The sequence below is a fragment of the Somniosus microcephalus genome, chromosome 22 (assembly GCF_052327205.1).
Source record: "Somniosus microcephalus isolate GS21.2 chromosome 22, FLI_Smic_1.0, whole genome shotgun sequence".
NCBI classification, from domain to species: Eukaryota; Metazoa; Chordata; class Chondrichthyes; order Squaliformes; family Somniosidae; genus Somniosus; species Somniosus microcephalus.
Window position 1 is genome coordinate 56,485,872 of NC_141008.1, and position 18,652 is coordinate 56,504,523.

Here is an 18,652-nt window from a genome sequence, read left to right on the forward strand (position 1 = left end):
ATTGGAGAGTAATCAGTACTAAGAACCCCAACCTATTTTGCCACTCACAAATCCAGGGACACCAAGGCAAATTATAGCAACCCTACCTCTCTCCATCGAAAATCAACTAACCCAACAAAGATCCGGGAATCTATACTGGAGATCTTTCTGCTCCATGGCTCAGCACACAAGGTGTTACCTTACCGAGTACGGTAGCATAGTGGTTATGTTACTGGACTAGAAATCCAGAGGCCTGGGCTAATGATCCGGAGACACGGCAGCTGGGGAATTTAAATTCAATTAAAATAAATCTGGAATAAAAAGTTAATTATCAGAAATGGTGACCACAAAACTACCGGATTGTTGTAAAAACCTATCTGGTTCACTAATGACCTTCAGGGAAGGAAATCTGCCGTCCTTAACCGATCTGGCCTATGCGACTCCAGACCATAGCAACGTGGTTGACTCTTAACTGCCCTCTGAAGTGGCCGAGCCACTCAGTTGTATACAAGGTGGTGGCTCACCACCACCTTCTCAAAGGCAATTAGGGATGGGCAATAAATGCTGGACTTGCCGGCGACATCCACATCCCATGAATTAATTTTTTAAAAACCAAGCCATCAAGAGTTTTAAAAAGCTTCAAATCATGTTTACACTTAAACATTTAATCACACCACCAACAGGAACATTTTTGAAGTCAATTATCTGACCAGTATCCCAGGTTTAAACTAGCGACAATCACAGCATCAGTAAGCATTCTGAACTGATTTCATTCAATATAAAAGTAATTAATGGTACGTTTAGCTGTCACACAGATCATTTGCTCATCAGGAATTAACTGCACGTATCTTATCATTTAAGAGCATTTCTTCTACATTCGTCACTAGGACCTGAAGCCAAGGAGATCACACTGACCTGGTGGAGACTCGGCTGAAGACAGCATTGAAGTTATTGCAGCTCAGGGAGAAGAGAACCCCAGACGCAGAGTTGCGGAGCTGTGCTACCAGCTGGTTTCCTTCGCGGGACATATGGATGAATTGGCAGATTTCTGGCAGTAGCTGCTTCACGAGCATCGTCTCATCGAGCCGCATCGTATCCTTGGGCTGCTACCAAAACCAACAGGAGGTTAAAGGTTACAGGTGCAGCAATACAACAAATTGTATACGCTATAAATACGCTCAGAACAACAAACGCGGTACTGTATTCAGTTCTGGGGGGAAACCAACTGAACTTTATCATCGCAAAATACTGCGATGCTGGAAATCTGAAGTAACAGAAAATGCTGGAAACACTCAGCAGGCCAGGCAGCATCCGTGGCGAGAGAAACAGAGTTAACGTTTCAGTTCTAACAAAGGGTCACAGACCCGAAAAGTTGACTCTGTTTCTCCAAGGATGCTGCCTGGCCTGCTGAGTGTTTCCAGCATTTTTCGTTGTTATTTGAACTTTAATATCATTGCTTTTAAGTAAATGGCCCAAAGTTAGAAAGCAAGAGGCTAAGCAGATGCCGATCAGTAGAAGAAATGGGGGAGGTGACCGAAGGCATGGCTGTAGCAGTACACAAGAACATAAGAACACAAGAAATAGGAGCAGGAGTACGCCATTCAGCCCTTCGAACCTGCTCTATCATTCAGAAAAATGATGGCCGATCTTCTAACTCAGCTCCACCTTCCCGCACTATTCCCATGTCTCTTGGTTCCCCTCGTGTCCAAAATTCTATCGATCTTAGTCTTGAATATACTCAACGACTGAGCATCCACAGCCCTCTGGGATAGAGCATTCCAAAGATTCGCAGTCCTTTAAGTGAAGAAATTTCTCATCAGTCCTAAATAGTTTTTGAAGGTAGGTTGTGAAAAGGCCTTTAAAGGTGGGGAGCAAGGTGGAAGGATTAAGGAAGAAAGAAAGCGCCAGAGGAGGGCCCAGACTGCAGAAGACGAGCACTGTGATTTGTATGGCTAGAGAACGGGTGGAGATAAGGAATAACAAGGGGCAGAAAACACTGGTGGGAGTAGTATATATGTCCCTTAACAGTAGCTACACCATTAGACAGAATATTAGTCAAGAAATAGTAGGAGCTTGTAACAAAGGTAATGCAATAATCGTGGAGAATTATAATCTTCATATAGACTGGACAAATCAAATTGGCAAAGATAGTCTGCAGGACGAGTTCATGGAATGCATTCAGGACAGTTTCCTAGAACAATACGTCATGGAACCAACCAGGGAACAGGCTATTTTAGATCTTGTATTGTGTAATGAGAAAGAGTTAATTAGCAATCTCATAGTAAAGGATCCTCTGGGGCAGAGTGATCATAATATGATAGAATTTCACATTGGCCCAGAAATTCCGTTCGCAGGCCTCCCGCGGGCAGAGGGCTACGATCTGGAAAAATCTGCGCCTAAACCGGAGGGCTCCCGGGAGGCACAGAGTTCCATTGCTGGGCCTCTCCAAACTGCCGGTGCGCAGGGCCCACGTATCCCACAGGCGCAGGCGGTTCGCAGCATCCCTGGGATCATGTGGGCCATGGGGAGCCAGAGAAGGGAATCTCCCTTCACACATTTGACAGGAAGACCTGTCAAATATATGAATGGAAACCAGCCCCAAAACATAGTAAAATTTAAATTGTTTTTTTTTTTTTTTTAAATCACATTTTTAAAATGACTTTAAATTACATAAATTAAGTATTTTAAACAAAAGGTTTTTTTGAAAAAAAAAGTTTTTAACAGGGCTAAAAATAAACTTACCTTTCTTTAAAGTATTTTTAAATGATAAAATCAGTGGAAAAATGTTTTTCTTTACTTTTTTCACTCTTATCCTGGTAAAGCAGGCCTTACGCCAGCTTTTACCAGGCGCAAGAATTGTTCGTGTTTTCTGCGGACGGAGGGTCTCCAAAAACTGGAACTCTCCGCCCGCAGAGGCCCTTCTCCCGCGCAGCCAGAGGATCTGTCAAGAGCTTTCTTGACAGATCGGAAATGCCGGTTTCCAGCGCATGCACAGTGCATGCCTAAAGCCAGCATTTCCGTTGGCCCTACGGGTGAGTACACAGCGCGTACACACCCGTAGGGCACAGAATTTCTGCCCCATTAAGTTTGAGAATGACTTGCCTAAGTCCGAAACTAGAGTCTTAATCTTAAATAAAACCAATTACATAGGTATGAGGGGCGAGTTCACTAAGGTAGATTGGAAAAATAGATTAAAAGGTATGGCGGTCGATAAGCAGTGGCTAGCATTTAAAGAAATTTCATAATTCTCAACAAAAATACATTCCATTGAGAAACAATAACTCCAAGGGAAAAGTGGTCCATCCGTGGCTAACTAAAGAAGTTAAGGATAGCAATAGAGTGAAAGAAGAAGTTTATAAAGTTGCGAAAAAAAGAGTAGTAAACCTGAGGATTGGGAAAGTTTTAGAAACCAGCAAAGGATTACCAAAAAAATTGATAAGGGAAAAAAATAGAATGAGAGAAAACTACTAAGAAATATAAAAGCAGATTGTAAGAGCTTCTACAAGTATGTAAAAAGGAAGAGAGTAGCAAAAGTAAACGTTGGTCCCTTAGAGGCTGAGACAGACAGGAGAAATTATTATGGGGAATAAGGAAATGGCAGAAATGTTAAACAAATATTTTATATGTCTTCACAGTAGAAGACACAAAAAGCATACCAAAAATGGTGGGGAACCAAGGGTCTAATGAGGGTGAGGAACTTAACGCAATTAATAAAAGTAGAGAAAAAGCACTAGAAAAACTAATGCGACTAAAAGCCAACAAATCCCTTGGACCTGATGGCCTACATCCTACGGTTTTAAAAGAGGTGACTGCAGAGGTAGTGGAAGTATTAGTTTTGATCTTCCAAAATTCCCTCGATTCTAGAACAGTCCCAGCAGATTGGAAGGTAGCAAATGTAACCCCGCTATTCAAGAAAGGAGGGAAGAGAGAAAACAGGGAACTACAAGCTAGTCATCTGGAAAATGCTGGAATCTATTGTTAAGGAAGTGGTATCAGGGCACTTACAAAATCATATGATTAGGCAGAGTCAACATGGTTTTATGAAAGGGAAATTGTTTTTGACACATTTATTTAGAGTTTTTTGAGGATGTAACTGACGGGGGTAGATAAAAGGGGAACCAATGGATGTAGTATATTTGGATTTCGAAAAGGTGTCACATAAAAGGTTATTACCCAAGAGAAGGGCTCATGGGGTTGGGGGTAATATAGTAGCATGGATAGAGGATAGGTTAACGACAGAAAACAGTAAGGATAAACAGGTCTTTTTCAGATTGGCAGGCTGTGACTAGTGGGGTGCCGCAAGGATCAGCGCTGGGGCCTCAGCTATTTACAATCTATAATAATGACTTAGATGAAGGGACCAAGTGTAATGTATCCAAGTTTGTTGACGATACAAAGCTAGGTGGGACAGTAAGCTGTGAGAACACAGTCTGCAAAGGGATATAGATAGACTAAGTGAGTGGGCAGCAAGGTGGCAGATGGAGTATAATGTAGGGAAATGTGAGGTTATTCACTTTGGTAGGAAGAATAGAAAAACAGAATATTTTATAAATGGAGAGAAACTTTTAAATGTTGGTGTTCAGAGAGATTTGAGTGTCCTTGTGCAAGAAACACAAAGCTAGGATGCAGGTACAGTAAGCAATAAGGAAGGCAAATGGCATGTTGGCCTTTATTGCAATGGGGTTGAAGTATAAGCATAAGGAAGTCTTGCTACAATTTTACAGGGCCTTGGTGAGACCACACCTGGAGTACTGTGCACAGTTTTGGTCTCCTTTATAAGGAAAGGATAGATGTGCCTTGGAGACGGTGCAACGAAGGTTCACTAGATTGATTCCTGGGATGAGAGGGCTGTCCTATGAGGAGAGATTGTGCAGAATGGGCCGATACTCGCTGGAGTTTAGAAGAATGAGAGGTGATCTCATTGAAACATACAAGATTCTGAAGGGGATTGACAGGGTAGATGCCGAGAGGTTGTTTACCTTGGCTGGAGTGTCCAGAACTCAGGGGCATAGTCTTGGGATAAGGAGCAGACCATTTAAGACTGAGATGAGGAGGAATTTCTTCACTCAGAGGGTTGTGAATCTTTGGAATTCTCTGCCCCAGAGGGTTGTGGATGCTCAGTCATTGAGTATATCCAAGGCGGAGATCGATAGATTTTTGGACTCTCAGGGAATCGAGGGATATGGCGATCGAGCAGTAAAGTGGAGCTGAGGTCAATGATCAGCCATGATCTTATTGAATGGCAGAGCAGGCTCAAGGGGCCGTATAGCCTACTCCTGCTCCTATTTCTTATGTTCTTAGATGGTTGCAGAGATAGAGCTGGGCGAGTAATGGAGAGACTTGCAAATTAGGACTAGAAAATCAGAGGGATAGTTAATCTGTGCCACTTTTGCGGAGCCAGAAAAAAGGTTGACTACTCAGAAAAATGATGTGGTACAGCTCGGCCTAAGCGAGGTGAGAAAGCAACTTGCAAAGTAGAAAAGAGGCGGGAGAGATATTTCAAAGAACATTTTGAGAGAGAGCATATGATGGAAAGTAAGTAAGTTGGGATTGCCCAAAATATAGCACAAACCATTTGATACTGGATTGAAGCCAGATTGGTGCTAGTAGTAATTTTTTTTCATTAATTCACAGGATGAGGGCGTCGCTGGTAAGACCAGCATTTATTCCCCATCTCTAGTTGCCTTGAAGGAGGTGGTGGTGAGCCACCTTCTTGAACCGCTGCAGTCCCCATGTGGTGAAGGTACTCCCAGTGTTGTTAGGGAGGGAGTTCCAGGATTTTGACCCAGTGACGATGAAGGAACGGCAACATATTTCCAAGTCGGGAGGGTGTGTGACTTGGAGGGGAACTTGGAGGTGGTGGTGTTCCTATGCATCTACTGCCCTTACCCTCTGGGTGCTAGAGGTCACGGGTTTGGAGGTGCTGTCGAAGAAGCCTTGGCGAGTTGCTGCAGTGCATCTTGTAGATGGTACACACTGCAGCCACGGTACGCCGGTGGTGGAGGGAGTGAAATGTTTAAAGGTGGTGGATGGGGTGCCAAACAAACGGGCTGCTTTGTCCTGGATGGTGTAGCGTTTCTGGTGTTGTTGGAGCTGCACTCATCCAGGCAAGTGGAAACTATTCCATCACAATTCTGATTTGTGCCTTGTAGATGGTGGAAAGGCTTTGGGGAGTCAGGGGTGAGTCACTATCAATGAAAGCATCAATTACAGTTCCAAAAAACGATGGCCAGGTAAATACCATTTGTAATAGTTTCCACAGTCCAGCACATCAAACAATACCAGTCAGTCAATCAGAGCCTGACAAAGCAGAGGTTGCCTGCACACACTCAGGAGTGGGTTGAGTAAAAAAATTAAAGTAGCTTACACAAGGAAAAGGTTTAACTGAAGGACAACACTTGGCTTTGTGTCAGAGCAACAGCAGGCAATGTTGTTGTTTTCAGAAAATCCTCTGCATCACATCCCAGAGGCAAAAAGGAGCAACAGACTGGATTAAAATTAAATACATCGAGACCCCTGTAACTCCAACAGAAACTCCAACAAGACAAGCATAGACCAGAGGAAGGAAACACCTGCAAAAGACATCTTTAGCTAGTGGTGGTAAGCAATCCATCTTTAAATTAAATATGAAGTTTGGGTTTTCAATCTTTCACTTTACTGGTTTTATGTAAATACTAGAGCTTCAAAAAACCACAAGTCTTCGCAATATGCAACAGATTCTATGCTGAATCAAACGGTCATGGTTTTTCAAATGTCTTGCGGAAGTGGAAACCTTAAACCTTGCCTATCTAAAAAGGTTGCTCTTAATATTTTTTCATCAAGAACTTTATCCAGGTTTCCTCTCCCAAAACAGATTTGTGCTGGGTACCATCACTGAGTGGGCCGGTGCCCTCCAGTACCTCAATGAATTGGTCAGTCTCCATGTGTGAACTCAGTGAGCATGGACAACTTGACTGGTTTTGGGAGGGCAGGGGCGGTCTAACGACGACTTCTTCTTCGGCAGTCCCTCGGAACCGAGGATGACTTGCTTCCACATTAAAAATGAGCTCGCATGTGACTGATTAGTCCAATGCAGGACCTACAGTCTCTGTCACAGGTGGGGCAGACGGCGGGTGGGTGGGGTGCTTGGGTTGACGTGCGCTCCTTGCGCTTGGCTTCCGCTTGCTCCCGGCGAAGAGACGAGGTGTTCGGCGCCTTCCCGGATGCTTCTCCTCCACTTTGTGCGGTCTTGGGCCAGGGATTCCCAGGTGTCGGTGCGGATGTTACACTTCAAGGAGATTTTGAGGGTGTCCTTGAAGCGTTTCCTCTGCCCACCTGGGGCTCTCTTGCCATGCCGGAGCTCCGAGTAGAGCGCTTGTTTTGGGAGTCTTGTATCGGGCATGCGGACAATGTGACTCGTCCATCGGAGCTGATCGAGCGTGGTCAAAGCTTCGATGTTGGCCTGAGCAAGAACACTGACGTTGGTGCGCCTATCCTGCTAATGGATTTGCAGGATCTTGCGGCGGCAGCGTTGGTGGTACCTCTCCAGTGCTTTGAGGTGCCTGCTGTACATGGTCCATGTCTCTGAGGCATACAGCAGGGCAGGTATCACTGTTGCCCTGTAGACCATGAGTTTAGTGCCGGGTTTGAGGTCCTGGTCTTCAAACACACTTCCTCAGGCGACCGAAGGCTGCACTGGCACACTGAAGGTGGTGTTGGACTTCGTCGGCGGCGGTCTAACATGTGCAAGCTCAATCCTATCTTTAACTAAAGTTCACGCACATGTTCCAGCAGGGGTCACGAGCAGAAACCGGGTTCATTTCCCCTTTCCTAGCCGGGGGCATTGAGGCAGATAGTCGTGTCCCTACTGCAATCCATGGTGAAATAAAATAACACCATAAACATGGGACCCTGTACGGCTCAGTTACATGCTGCCTTTGCCAACTAACCCATCTGAAGAGTTTACTGTTTAATGGTAATCAAACATAGAAGATAGGAGCAGGAGTAGGCCATTCGGCCCCTCGAGCCTGCTCCGCCATTTAATGAGATCATGGCTGATCATCCAAATTCAGTACCCTGTCCCTGCTTTCTCCCCATATCCCTTGATCCCTTTAGCCTTAAGAAATATATCTAACTCTTTCTTGAATATAGTTAATGCATTGGCCTCAACTGCCTTGTGTGGTAGAGAATTCCACAAGTTCACCACTCTCTGGGTGAAGAGATTCCTCCTCATTTCAGTCCAAAATGGCTTAGCCCTTATCCTTAGACTGTGACCCCTGGTTCTGGACTCCCCTGCCATCAGGTACATTTTTTTTTTTTTTTTTTTTATAAATGTGTTTCAGGCCCACTTCACTTTGTCCCAGTGGGGAAAAAAAAAATAGGTGTAACATGCTGTAAAATAAGGACTATTAAAATTACAACTGTTACATGACGACATCTTACAAACAACAGTTCGAAACCTATGAGGCAAGTTCCCTCCTAGGTAGCACCAATTCTTAATTAATCTAAAATTAACTGGACGTTGTTGGAAAGCACGTTCAAAGTAGACAAGTTTACCAGGACTGCAAGGGATCAGTTATTGTTTTGATTGTTGAGACATCACATTTCATTCACAGTACACTTTTTTGGGGGGTCAAAAAATCTTTAAAAAGGATAGAGTTGCAGTGTGTTTGGTGCAGTGATAGGACAAGGGTCTGCAGCTTCACGTGTCCAATTTTGGCTTGGCTGATAGTACCTCCAGATACAGAGGAAGCAAAATGATTTTTAATGTGTATTTGAAAAGGAAAAAATCCTGCATAACAATCACCCCAGATCATCCTCGCTCACGATCCAGTTGCACCGGAGCCAACTTTCTGCCTTGGCAGTTGTTCAATCTTGTGTTGAATTGGGTGGACGGTGGGAGATTTTGAGAAGGAAAACCAGGAGGCGATGGAGAGGAAATACCATGTTTCAAAAAAGTGAAACATTGCATTTCCTTGATCGCGATTAAAACATGCTTCTGTAACACATTCTGTTGGATCACTCACTAATTGCATCAATGAGAGTCAACTCAATATCATTCATAGACCAAGCAAAACAACACAAATGCAATAAAAACAGATGTCAGCTGTGTAGGGTTTTCAACTTTCCAGCATTTTTATTTTCTGCGATATCTAGTACTTACTAGAATTTTGTTTTTTAAAGTCTTCTCCCCACAAAGCCAATCTTGCCCCCTGCCCTAGCCATGAACCTTTATCTTTCTCTAGTTTCTCCCCCATCTCTCCATATGGCCTCTATGAGCTCATCTCAGCCCAATTGCTGCTGAAACCCTCATCCATGCCTTTGTCAACTCCAGGCTCGACTATTCCAAATGTTCTCGGGGCCAGCCTCCCATCCGCCACGCTCCATAAACTGCAGCTCGTCTAAAACTCCGCTGCCCAAATCCAATCATTCCCCAGGTCCAACTCACCCATCATCACTGTCCTTGCTGACCTACATTAGCTCTCCAATTTAAAATTCTTGTCCTGGTGTTTAAATTTCCTAATAGCCTCACCCCTCCTTATCTCAGTCACCTCCTCCAGCCTTAAAGCCCTGACCCACAAACTCTCCGTTCCTCTGGGGCATTCCCTTGCTCCTTCAACCCACCACTGGCAGCTATGCCTCGACCCCACGCTCTGGAATTGCCTACTTAAACCCCGCCACCTCTTCACATCCCTGCCCTATAACGTTTTGCTACGTTAAAAAAGGTGCTATATAAATGCAAGCTGTTGTTGTTGAGGCTCTCCTTAAAACCCACCTCTTTGACCAAGCTTTTTGGTCACCCTTCCCGTGGCTCGGTATCCATCGTTGTTTAATTACACCTCTTAAGTGCCTTGGGACACTTTCTACATTAAAACTGGTTTTGTAGTTCTGGGCTTTACTGCAAAAACTTCTTTGCAAAGCGAAAATAGTAATATACATTATATTCTTTTATACAGCACATGGGGAGGAATAGCAAGGAAAGAGCAGCTCAGATTGAGATCTTGCTGTGCAGAGCTGGGAAGGAAAAAAACTTTAGGAACCCAATACAGCCAAATAAAATGCCGCTATTAGTTTTGTTTATATTCTGCAATTCTGGAGAGTATCGGAGATATGATCACCACACCCAATCGATTGCCAGTGAACTAGATTTTAAAACGGTCAGTTGTTCTCCTTTTACTAGGACATAGGAGGTTAGTTATTGTGCTTGCAGCATGAGGCATTACAACAACAACTTTTATTACAGCCATAAGTGCAGTGCAGCATATCAATGGGATGCCAATTCAACCCCCCACAATTCCCCATTTGGCAAGCTCTCATTCTTGGCTATGCTTAGATCAGGCTCTATAAAGGGGTTAGTGTTGATTTTTTTTTTTTAACTACAAAACATCAGAAAAGATATTAATCCTTAAGATTGATATTAAGCTTCATCCTAAAATGAATCTTGAAAATATTTTTTTCTTCAATGTATAGCAGATATCTCCAGCTGGTTCACACCAATGTAGGCTATTTTTCATAGCATCCATAATATCCAACCCAAATCCCTCCCTAAACAGCTTCTGTAGTGAACTGTGGCCCACCCTCCGATCTAGCCATCCACTTTCACCCCTTCAGCAATCAGTACACATAGCAGATTTCAAAATGCTATATCTTCTAATGAATTAGCTAGGTACACGGAACCAAAATGGCATTTTTCAATTCTGAATCCTAAGAAAATTACATTGTGAACAGCTAGTCATTTACAAATAATACAAGTGCAACACATGTAATGCTCACAAATTGTAGAGCCTGGATTCTACCCCCACAATTCCTCCGAGCCAGCTCTACTCTCAGCTGAAGCAAGATGGCCAACACGAGAAATTCCGCCGAGATGCATCAAATCAAAAGTAGAGACAGCTCAAATCTTGTCTGACCATCGAGTTAAGTTCCGGACAAGAGCGAGAGTCTTTGAGGCAAAACACCTGTGCTCCTTCTTGGTGCACAAAGGTTTAAAAAGATTGAAGGACTAAATTTAAGCTGATCTTCTCCAAAGAATTGGAAAACCCTCTTTGGAAGGGTCATAAAATAGGCTTCGTAATATTTACAAGGAAACACCAATACAAAACACATCCTGCAAGAGCTAGTTCAATAATTAACTGGAAACCAAAATTAAGTTGGGTCAATACTGTTACTTTCGCCTTTTCGCCTTCGTTACTTTTTGCTTATCCAGACGTCCCCATATTTAACCAAGACAACAGGCAGTCAACCTGGCCCCCATGGTACTGCCAATGTTGTTCTTCAGCTCGCTCACTAGAAGTGCACAGGACAGGTTCCATTGGCTTGACTAGTATACACTCTCTCCAATTAGCCATAAGTCTTCCCAGGATCATCCAAATAAGACTGTGAACAAGAGGGAAAGTGTGCACAAGCATGCTGGTCACTGCTATATTTCCAACAAGATTTTATATCTCATTGTTAATGATCTGTTGAGAAAAATTAACATTTGTTTTAGAAGTCAGGCATTAATGAAGTCAAGAAATGCCACTTTTGGCATGAACATCAAGAACCATAACCCTGGCTGTATATTCCAAATCTTCATAGATTTTGTAGCAAAGCATCAACACAATTTGTAAATTGGAAATACAATTCTGTCCGCAAAGCAAAATATTCCCCCGTCTTCGATATCCACGATCAAACCCAGACTTCGTGTTACTTACTCCTGCAAGACACTTCTCCAATGTATCCAATATGATCAGCTGCGAAAGGTACAAGTTCTTCTCAGCTTCTGCTCCAAATATTCGCTATGTGAACAAAGCACAACGTTAGAAAATACCAGCTGGAGAATGTCTAACAACATTAAGAAAAGGTCCCATAAGGGGTCTGAAAAGCAGCTAAATAAAAAGTAATTCTTGTCCCACTAAGAACCAGCATGTTCTCAAATTGCTTCCATGGCCTCACCCCCTCCCTATCTCTAATCTCCTCCAGCCCCACAACACTCCAAGATATCTGCGTTCCTCTAATTCGGGACTCGAGTGCCCTCAACTTTTGGTGGCCGTGCCTTCAGTTGCCTCGGCCCCAAGCTGTGGAATTTCCTCCCTACCTCGCTTTCCTCCTTTAAGACGCTCCTTAAAACCTACCTCTTCGACCGAGCTTTTGGTCACCTGTCCTAACATCTCATGTGGCGGAATGCCAAATTTTGCTTTAGAACGCTCCTGTGAAGCAGCTTGGGATGTTTTACTACATTAAAAGGTGCTATATAAATACAAGTTGTTGTTGTCGAATGACTTTTATACTTCGTATGGAATGTTAGATGATCCAAATTTATTACTCATTCACCAGGAACAGTGACAGTTACTAATGGCGATTCCTCACCATTACTACAATGTTCTTCACTCTGTTAAAGACTGTGTAATGAAAATATCTTGACAGTCTCATCACAAGCATTATCAAAATCATCTTATGGAATTAGTGGTTTTCCCCATCATCAACCAATGCGTCTCAACAACCACAATGACATTTCAAGATCAATGACTTGAACAATTTTATTTATGATTTCAGTCAAATATGGGCAACTTTTGAAAAGGCTCCACAACAGTTGACACTGGAAGAATTAGGTAATTATCTGATGGGCTTATACATGAGGAAGATCATCAAATGAGGTTTAGCGAGTTGAAAGTTTCTTCGAGCAAGTTCACTGCATGAAAACAACCCAACATTAAGGCATTACTTCACTAGTGAACAAGTTAACAGTCTTTATATCCTGCGCACCATAATACCCTAAGCAGAACAGATAAAGGAAGGTGGTTCAGGAACTGATTAAATGATTCTATTAGCCTGTAGGAGCCCAGCAACAGACTACAAATGTGAACATTGAAGAACACCAGAAGTCATTTTGGCATGGTTTTCCCAAGAGCCAAACTGCACTGAGTTACAATATAAAAATGCCTACTGATAAGCTGCAATGCAGAATGCAAGGCAAAATTTACACTCTAACTTCAGCTAACATTATTCGGTTTTCCCTAACGGCAAGCTGCCATGGCCTCCCTTCTCTGCATTGGCCTCGTAAAGTTGCCAAATGCAGGACTGAGCAAAGGTTATATTTCAGCACCCCATTAAAAGGTTTTTTCCTTAGAGGGAGAGGTGGAGAGAAAATAGAAGAGAACAGAGAGTCTCTGTGCTCTATCTTTTGTCTCGATTCCTCAAGAGGGAAGGAAGAATGGTTCTGTTTCCCAAGGTCCCGATAACACTGCTCGATAACCAGTCTCTAGAAAGAGTGCAGCAGCTACCCAAAGATGAGGGTTTCTCAAGTGTTTGTCTCAGTTCAATTAGTCACCTGTCACAATGGCACAGCTAAGATCAAAAGCTCCAAGTATGGAATCATACTTGCACCCAACCACCTCCAATTACTATGACACCACCACCCCCCCACCCCCACCCCATCCAATTTCTTATCGGATCTATCAAAAACTGATTTCTGGGAGGGGGGGGGGGGGGGGCAAAGAAAAAGTTATTTACTCTACAAATCTTCCACCACCACCCCCCCGCCCCCAACTGCTCCCATCGCCTGTTAAAATGCCGTCCTGTTGCAATAGGCCACTTACCATGTTATTTACATTTTTCAAGATGGTGGTGAGACCACTTATGACCAAGGAAAACTTGTACTTTGAAATATTGATGAGACATTCCTTGTTGTGTTCGGTGCTAACTTTGGAGTGCGTGTTCTGCTGACCACCTTTAACTGGAAGCTGGGGAAGGAAAAAGGTGAACAAAAAATGTCACTTCATTGTATTGATACGCGATGCAATACATTTGGTAAACTGCATTTAAAAGTTTTGCATGCTCTTGGTTCAGAAACATTATTCTTCCGTATACAGGTTTGATTAAGGCTGGATAATTCAGTTTTCAAAACTAATTTAACAATGTTAATATTTTCCCAAACAGAAGGCCAAGGGTTAGAAATTAATTGTAGCCCAGGAATGGACGGTATCTTTAGAAAAGTTTGAGAATTAGCGTCAGGTGCTAATGCTTTAGACTGCACGCAAAATGCATTCTCACTGCTCAAAAAAATGATTGGGGCGCTAAATCAAGTCTTAAAGGCCTAACTTAGTGGCGTTACACTCAAAGGGTGGACCAATATCGGGTGCAGTCTAATCTCAACTTATCATTGCCACAGGCTTTTCCCAGTACATAAAAGGAGGTTCAGTGATGCTGCATCACCTCATTCTCAGCATTGCTGGCTGTGCAGCTGCCTCAGCAAGGAGAAGGAGCCGGAGGACTGAAGCAGGCGTGCTCATGGCAGATCCACCTCAGTCAGGTGGTCAGGGTGATTGAATGCTTCAACAAATGCTACATACCACCATCTGTACCACAAACTTCACACACTGCCCAAAGCACCACACCCTCAGCGCTCAACCACCAACAATCGCGACCTACCAACACTCACGTCCACATCTCACTCCTTGCACACTGACAGCTATTCAACTATGGCTGGCACAAAAGGGTCATTAGTTATTAGAATGAATGTGATGTGTGATATGTTTATGCATAAATTTATTAATGGCGTTTGCAATATTTTGTGGTCTCTCTCATTTCACCTTTGCGCCCAGGAGGATGCTGTGATATGGCATGACACAGGGATGGTATGATAGCCATGTGGTGAGCAAAAGGGATCTGGGGTTTCAGTCATCCTGCTGCGAGGCTGGAGGTCTATTTGGAAGAGGTGTCAGAGTTCTGTGACCACCACCCTGGTGATGCAGAGCCGTCGGATACACTGCTCTTCGCTTCATTGAATGGAGAAGTGCTGTCGGAATACCCTCGGAGGGCAAGGCCTCCTGGTGAGAGCCCCGATATCCCTCCTCATCCCTATGATAACATGCTCCCGTATTCCTGGCTGCCTACGCTCCCTCCACCAAAGATCCTGCAGGGTGAGGTGGCATGCCAGTACGGCCCCCATTAACGTTGCCAAGTGTAGCAGTTTAAATCTTCGAACAATAAATGCAGCCGCTTTGCACTTGCCAGAAGATTGCTGATAAAACATTGAAATTAGGCTGAAACTGACAAGAAGCCACTGAAACTAACCTACCCTGAAAGCTGCGAGTGATTAATGCTGATGCCTTTAAATAACTGCTGGAGCCGGGCTCTGTCAGCTGCACGCCTGCTCTCCCTGTCGCTGTCTGGTTGAGGCACAAAGCTAAGTGGCAACAATGAATTTTGCAGATCGGGCACCCAGTGAGAACATTAAGAACACACTCTTATCACCATCCTTTGTACAAATTTACCTGTGGTAAAAAGGTCAGGACTCGTCTAGCTCCCCCAGTGGCTCAGCTGCTCATAGCAGTGACTAACCATAATTAACCAGAATGTGGGACGCATGCAAAGAACCAACACCTCATCACTGACCCAACAGCAGAGGTTCCTATCTTCGACCTCCCTCAAAGACAGCGGACAGCGTTCAACCCAATCCGCAATGGGCATGAATGATCCGGCCACCTGCTCCAGAAATGGAAGTTGAGGGACAACCCAAAGTGTGACTGTGGCCACGAGTCCCAGACCACAGAACACATGACATCAAGCTACCCACTAAGACCTGTTGAGGGAGGAACCTCATTTCTCCACTTGGCATCTCAGGAGGTCAGCAAATGAATAGCCAAACTAGACATCCTATTATGAGCTTTTCCCGTCATACGGAAGTAATAGTAATTAACCAGAAGGCCACAGATCCAGCCGGGTTGGCTGATCACAACTGCGATAACAAATTGGGTCATTGTAATGGGGGTGGGGCAGGAAAAGAAAAATCAGCCAGGCCTCCCTCACCCGATTATCCAATGACCCCTGTTTCACGTGTGTGGACATCAGGCAAGGAAGTGATACCTCTCTCACAACCTACAATCAAATGACACTGTAGTGGCTCATGCCTTAAGAGCAGCGAGGAGACAGCTCCAAGAATGAGCAAACCCCTGCCCCAGCACTCATCGTCCCCAGAGTCCGGCATGACCCCGAGCTTAACTGCAACCCTCAAATCTCACAGGTCACTGTGACAGTTTACTTCCGACTCTGAAATATTGCCAGCCTGCAGCCCGCTTTATCCTCAATCATGGAAACCTTGATTGTGCCTTCATCAACCATTCCATTTCTCCGATACTGTCCTTGCCTACATAACTAATCCAGAACTTAGTGGCCTGTACCGACCCCATATGAAGTCCCTCTTCCAAATTAATCAACAAAAATCAGAATTATTCTGCCAGTTTATTTTTTCTTAATCAGCATTAATACAATCATCCAGGTTTACACTGATCAGAACAGAGAAACAGAATTAAAACATTTTATTCTTCTGTCCCTTTGAAAGCACATTTTGCGAAGGCTGTTAGATGGCAATACTGTTTTACTTCATAAAAAAGTACGGTGGTTACTGTACACATACTTGAAAACCAGAAAACAAAATGATTCAAGTATATGAAATAAATAGTTAACACATATACAAGGGCACTGTAAATCGAGTGTACATAACCATTACACCGAATATTACAAACTGTTTGTGTACTTTATTACTGCTGACAAAATTATGGGCTAGCGAAAACAGACCTAGGAATCTATCTATATCTACAAGTAATCATACATACGCACTTTACTTCCTGTTTCACATTTGAAACTTGTCAAATTTATTGTTAAGCAACCTGATTGTGGAAGCGTGCCGTGCTGTAATAACGCCTTTCATCCAGAGGTGCAGAGCCTCCATTGGAAGGAGGGTGTACTTACAGCATGACAAGTTTCCAGAGGCAGTTTCCATTATGAATTGGGAGATAGAAATTTATAATATAAAACATGGAAAGGAAGTGCAGGCGCAAGATTTGCTTTTATACAGAACATAAAAATCAATTACAGGAAACTTTGGTTTTTCCGGAGGTTAACTGTCCGGAATGCTCGAGCCACCGGCAAAAATCAGGAGCCGTTTCGTCAGGTTTTTTTTCTTTTCGTTGCTTTTTTTTCAACCAGTCAGGCTCTGCAAGGTCTCGCTGAAGCTATTGCTAAGCTACAGAGATGCTTGCAAGCTACGGCCAACTGTTTAGAAGCTGTTGCTAAGCAACAGGGTTTGTTGCCAGATACGGAGCTCAAAATCTCCGTATGTTTCAACATTAGCGCTGGTTTGTCCGGCAGTTTTGATGGGACGGCAACAGCTCGGTCCCGTCGGTGCCGGATAGCACAAAGTTTCCTGTATATAGAAACAAGGTCAGAGGATATGACTTCAAAATGGGGACTGAATTACATCTGCACACCCAGGTCCAATTATTCCCCCACCCTCTAACCTCACTTCACCTAAAGACTGCACTTGGTTTTGACTTCCCATGTGCAACACCACAGGAGATTGACTAGGCATATTAAAATACTTTATGTGCAAAGGGCCTTCAAACTACATTATGTCCTAACACTCCAACTGCCGCTATCTCTCCCCTTTACCCAGTCCCGGATTTCCCACCACCAAAATCTCTCCTCTTTGCCCAGTCTCAGGCCTTCCGCCAGCTGCACGCAGGCTTGGGCTGCCATCATTTCCCATTAGTCCACCAACTGGCCTCTTATGAGCACGGCCTCCCTCCAACACGACCATGCTTCCCGCGACCAATGCCACATGTAATTTATTAGTCAAAAGTTATATACAAGCTGGAGGTAAAAAACTGGGTGATGTTGGGATTTCAAAACTACCCAGTCACCTCCGGACCCGCGATTCACAGTGATCAAAGAAAACAAGTTAATAAACCAATAGATTAACCCGTATTTTCTGATCAGAGGCTTCCCGCGTGCGGAGGCCTCCGATCTGGAAAAAATCTACGGATTTACCCGAGGGCTCCGGAGGACCGGACACTTCCGCTCCTGGGCCTCTCCAATTCAAAATGTGCAGGGCCCACGTATCCCAGAGGCGCAGGTGGTTCGCAAGCGCCCCTGGGATCACGTGGGCCATGGGGAGCCAATCAAAGAAGGGAACCTCCCTTCATACACTTGTCAAATATATGAATGGAGCTCACCCCAAAAACAAACATTAAATAATTTTTTTTAAATCACATTTTTAAAATGAGTCGAAATTACAATAAATTTAAATATTTTAAACAAAAATAAAAAAATTTGGAATTTTTTTTTTATTATAAACAGGGCTAAAAATAAAATTAGCTTAGGTATTTTTAAATGATAAAGGAGTGAAAAAAAAATTTTTTTTAAACTTTTTTCCAACTCTTACGCTGGTAAAAGCAAGAATCTTACGCCTGGTAAGACCCAAGGGTTTTCTGCAGGCAGAAGCTCTCCAGAAAGCAGAACTCTCCACCCGCAGAGGCCCTGCTCCAGGGCAGGCGTCCAATCTGTCAAGAGCATTCTTGACAGATCGGAAATGCCGGTTTTCAGCACGTGCGCTGGGCATGTCTGAAACCGGCATTTCCAATGTCCCTACGGGTGTGTACACAGCGCGTACACACCCATAGGGATTGGTATATAAGGCCCAATGAGTAGGAGGATATGCCATGTAACATACAATATATCAGAGTTTCGGATTTGGTGATTGAATAAGTGAAAAGTTGTGTTTTTAATACAAAGTATTATGGGATGTTGGTAGCATTGGAGTTCAAATGATGTGGTTATGTCCACGTTTATTATGAATTGTAAAACCAGCAGCCTTGATTATAAGTTTGATTAGTTATGCACTCAGCATATCTTATTTAAAAAAATAGGCCTAAGT

At 43.7% G+C, this 18,652-nt stretch overlaps 1 protein-coding gene across 8 annotated transcripts in view; it reads right to left on the reverse strand.

Annotated features, from left to right (window-relative positions):
• The window catches only part of nf1a (neurofibromin 1a), a 301,749-nt gene that overhangs the window by 249,458 nt on the left and 33,639 nt on the right, over positions 1–18,652 (reverse strand). For all 8 annotated transcript variants that reach the window (XM_085964799.1, XM_085964798.1, XM_085964806.1 and 5 more), the window contains exons 2-4: positions 13,536–13,679; positions 11,652–11,735; positions 895–1,085 (exon numbers count right to left, since the gene is read on the reverse strand). In XM_085964799.1, coding sequence (XP_085820925.1) covers positions 895–1,085; positions 11,652–11,735; positions 13,536–13,679 — 419 coding nt within the window. The remainder of the gene's footprint in view (positions 1–894; positions 1,086–11,651; positions 11,736–13,535; positions 13,680–18,652) is intronic.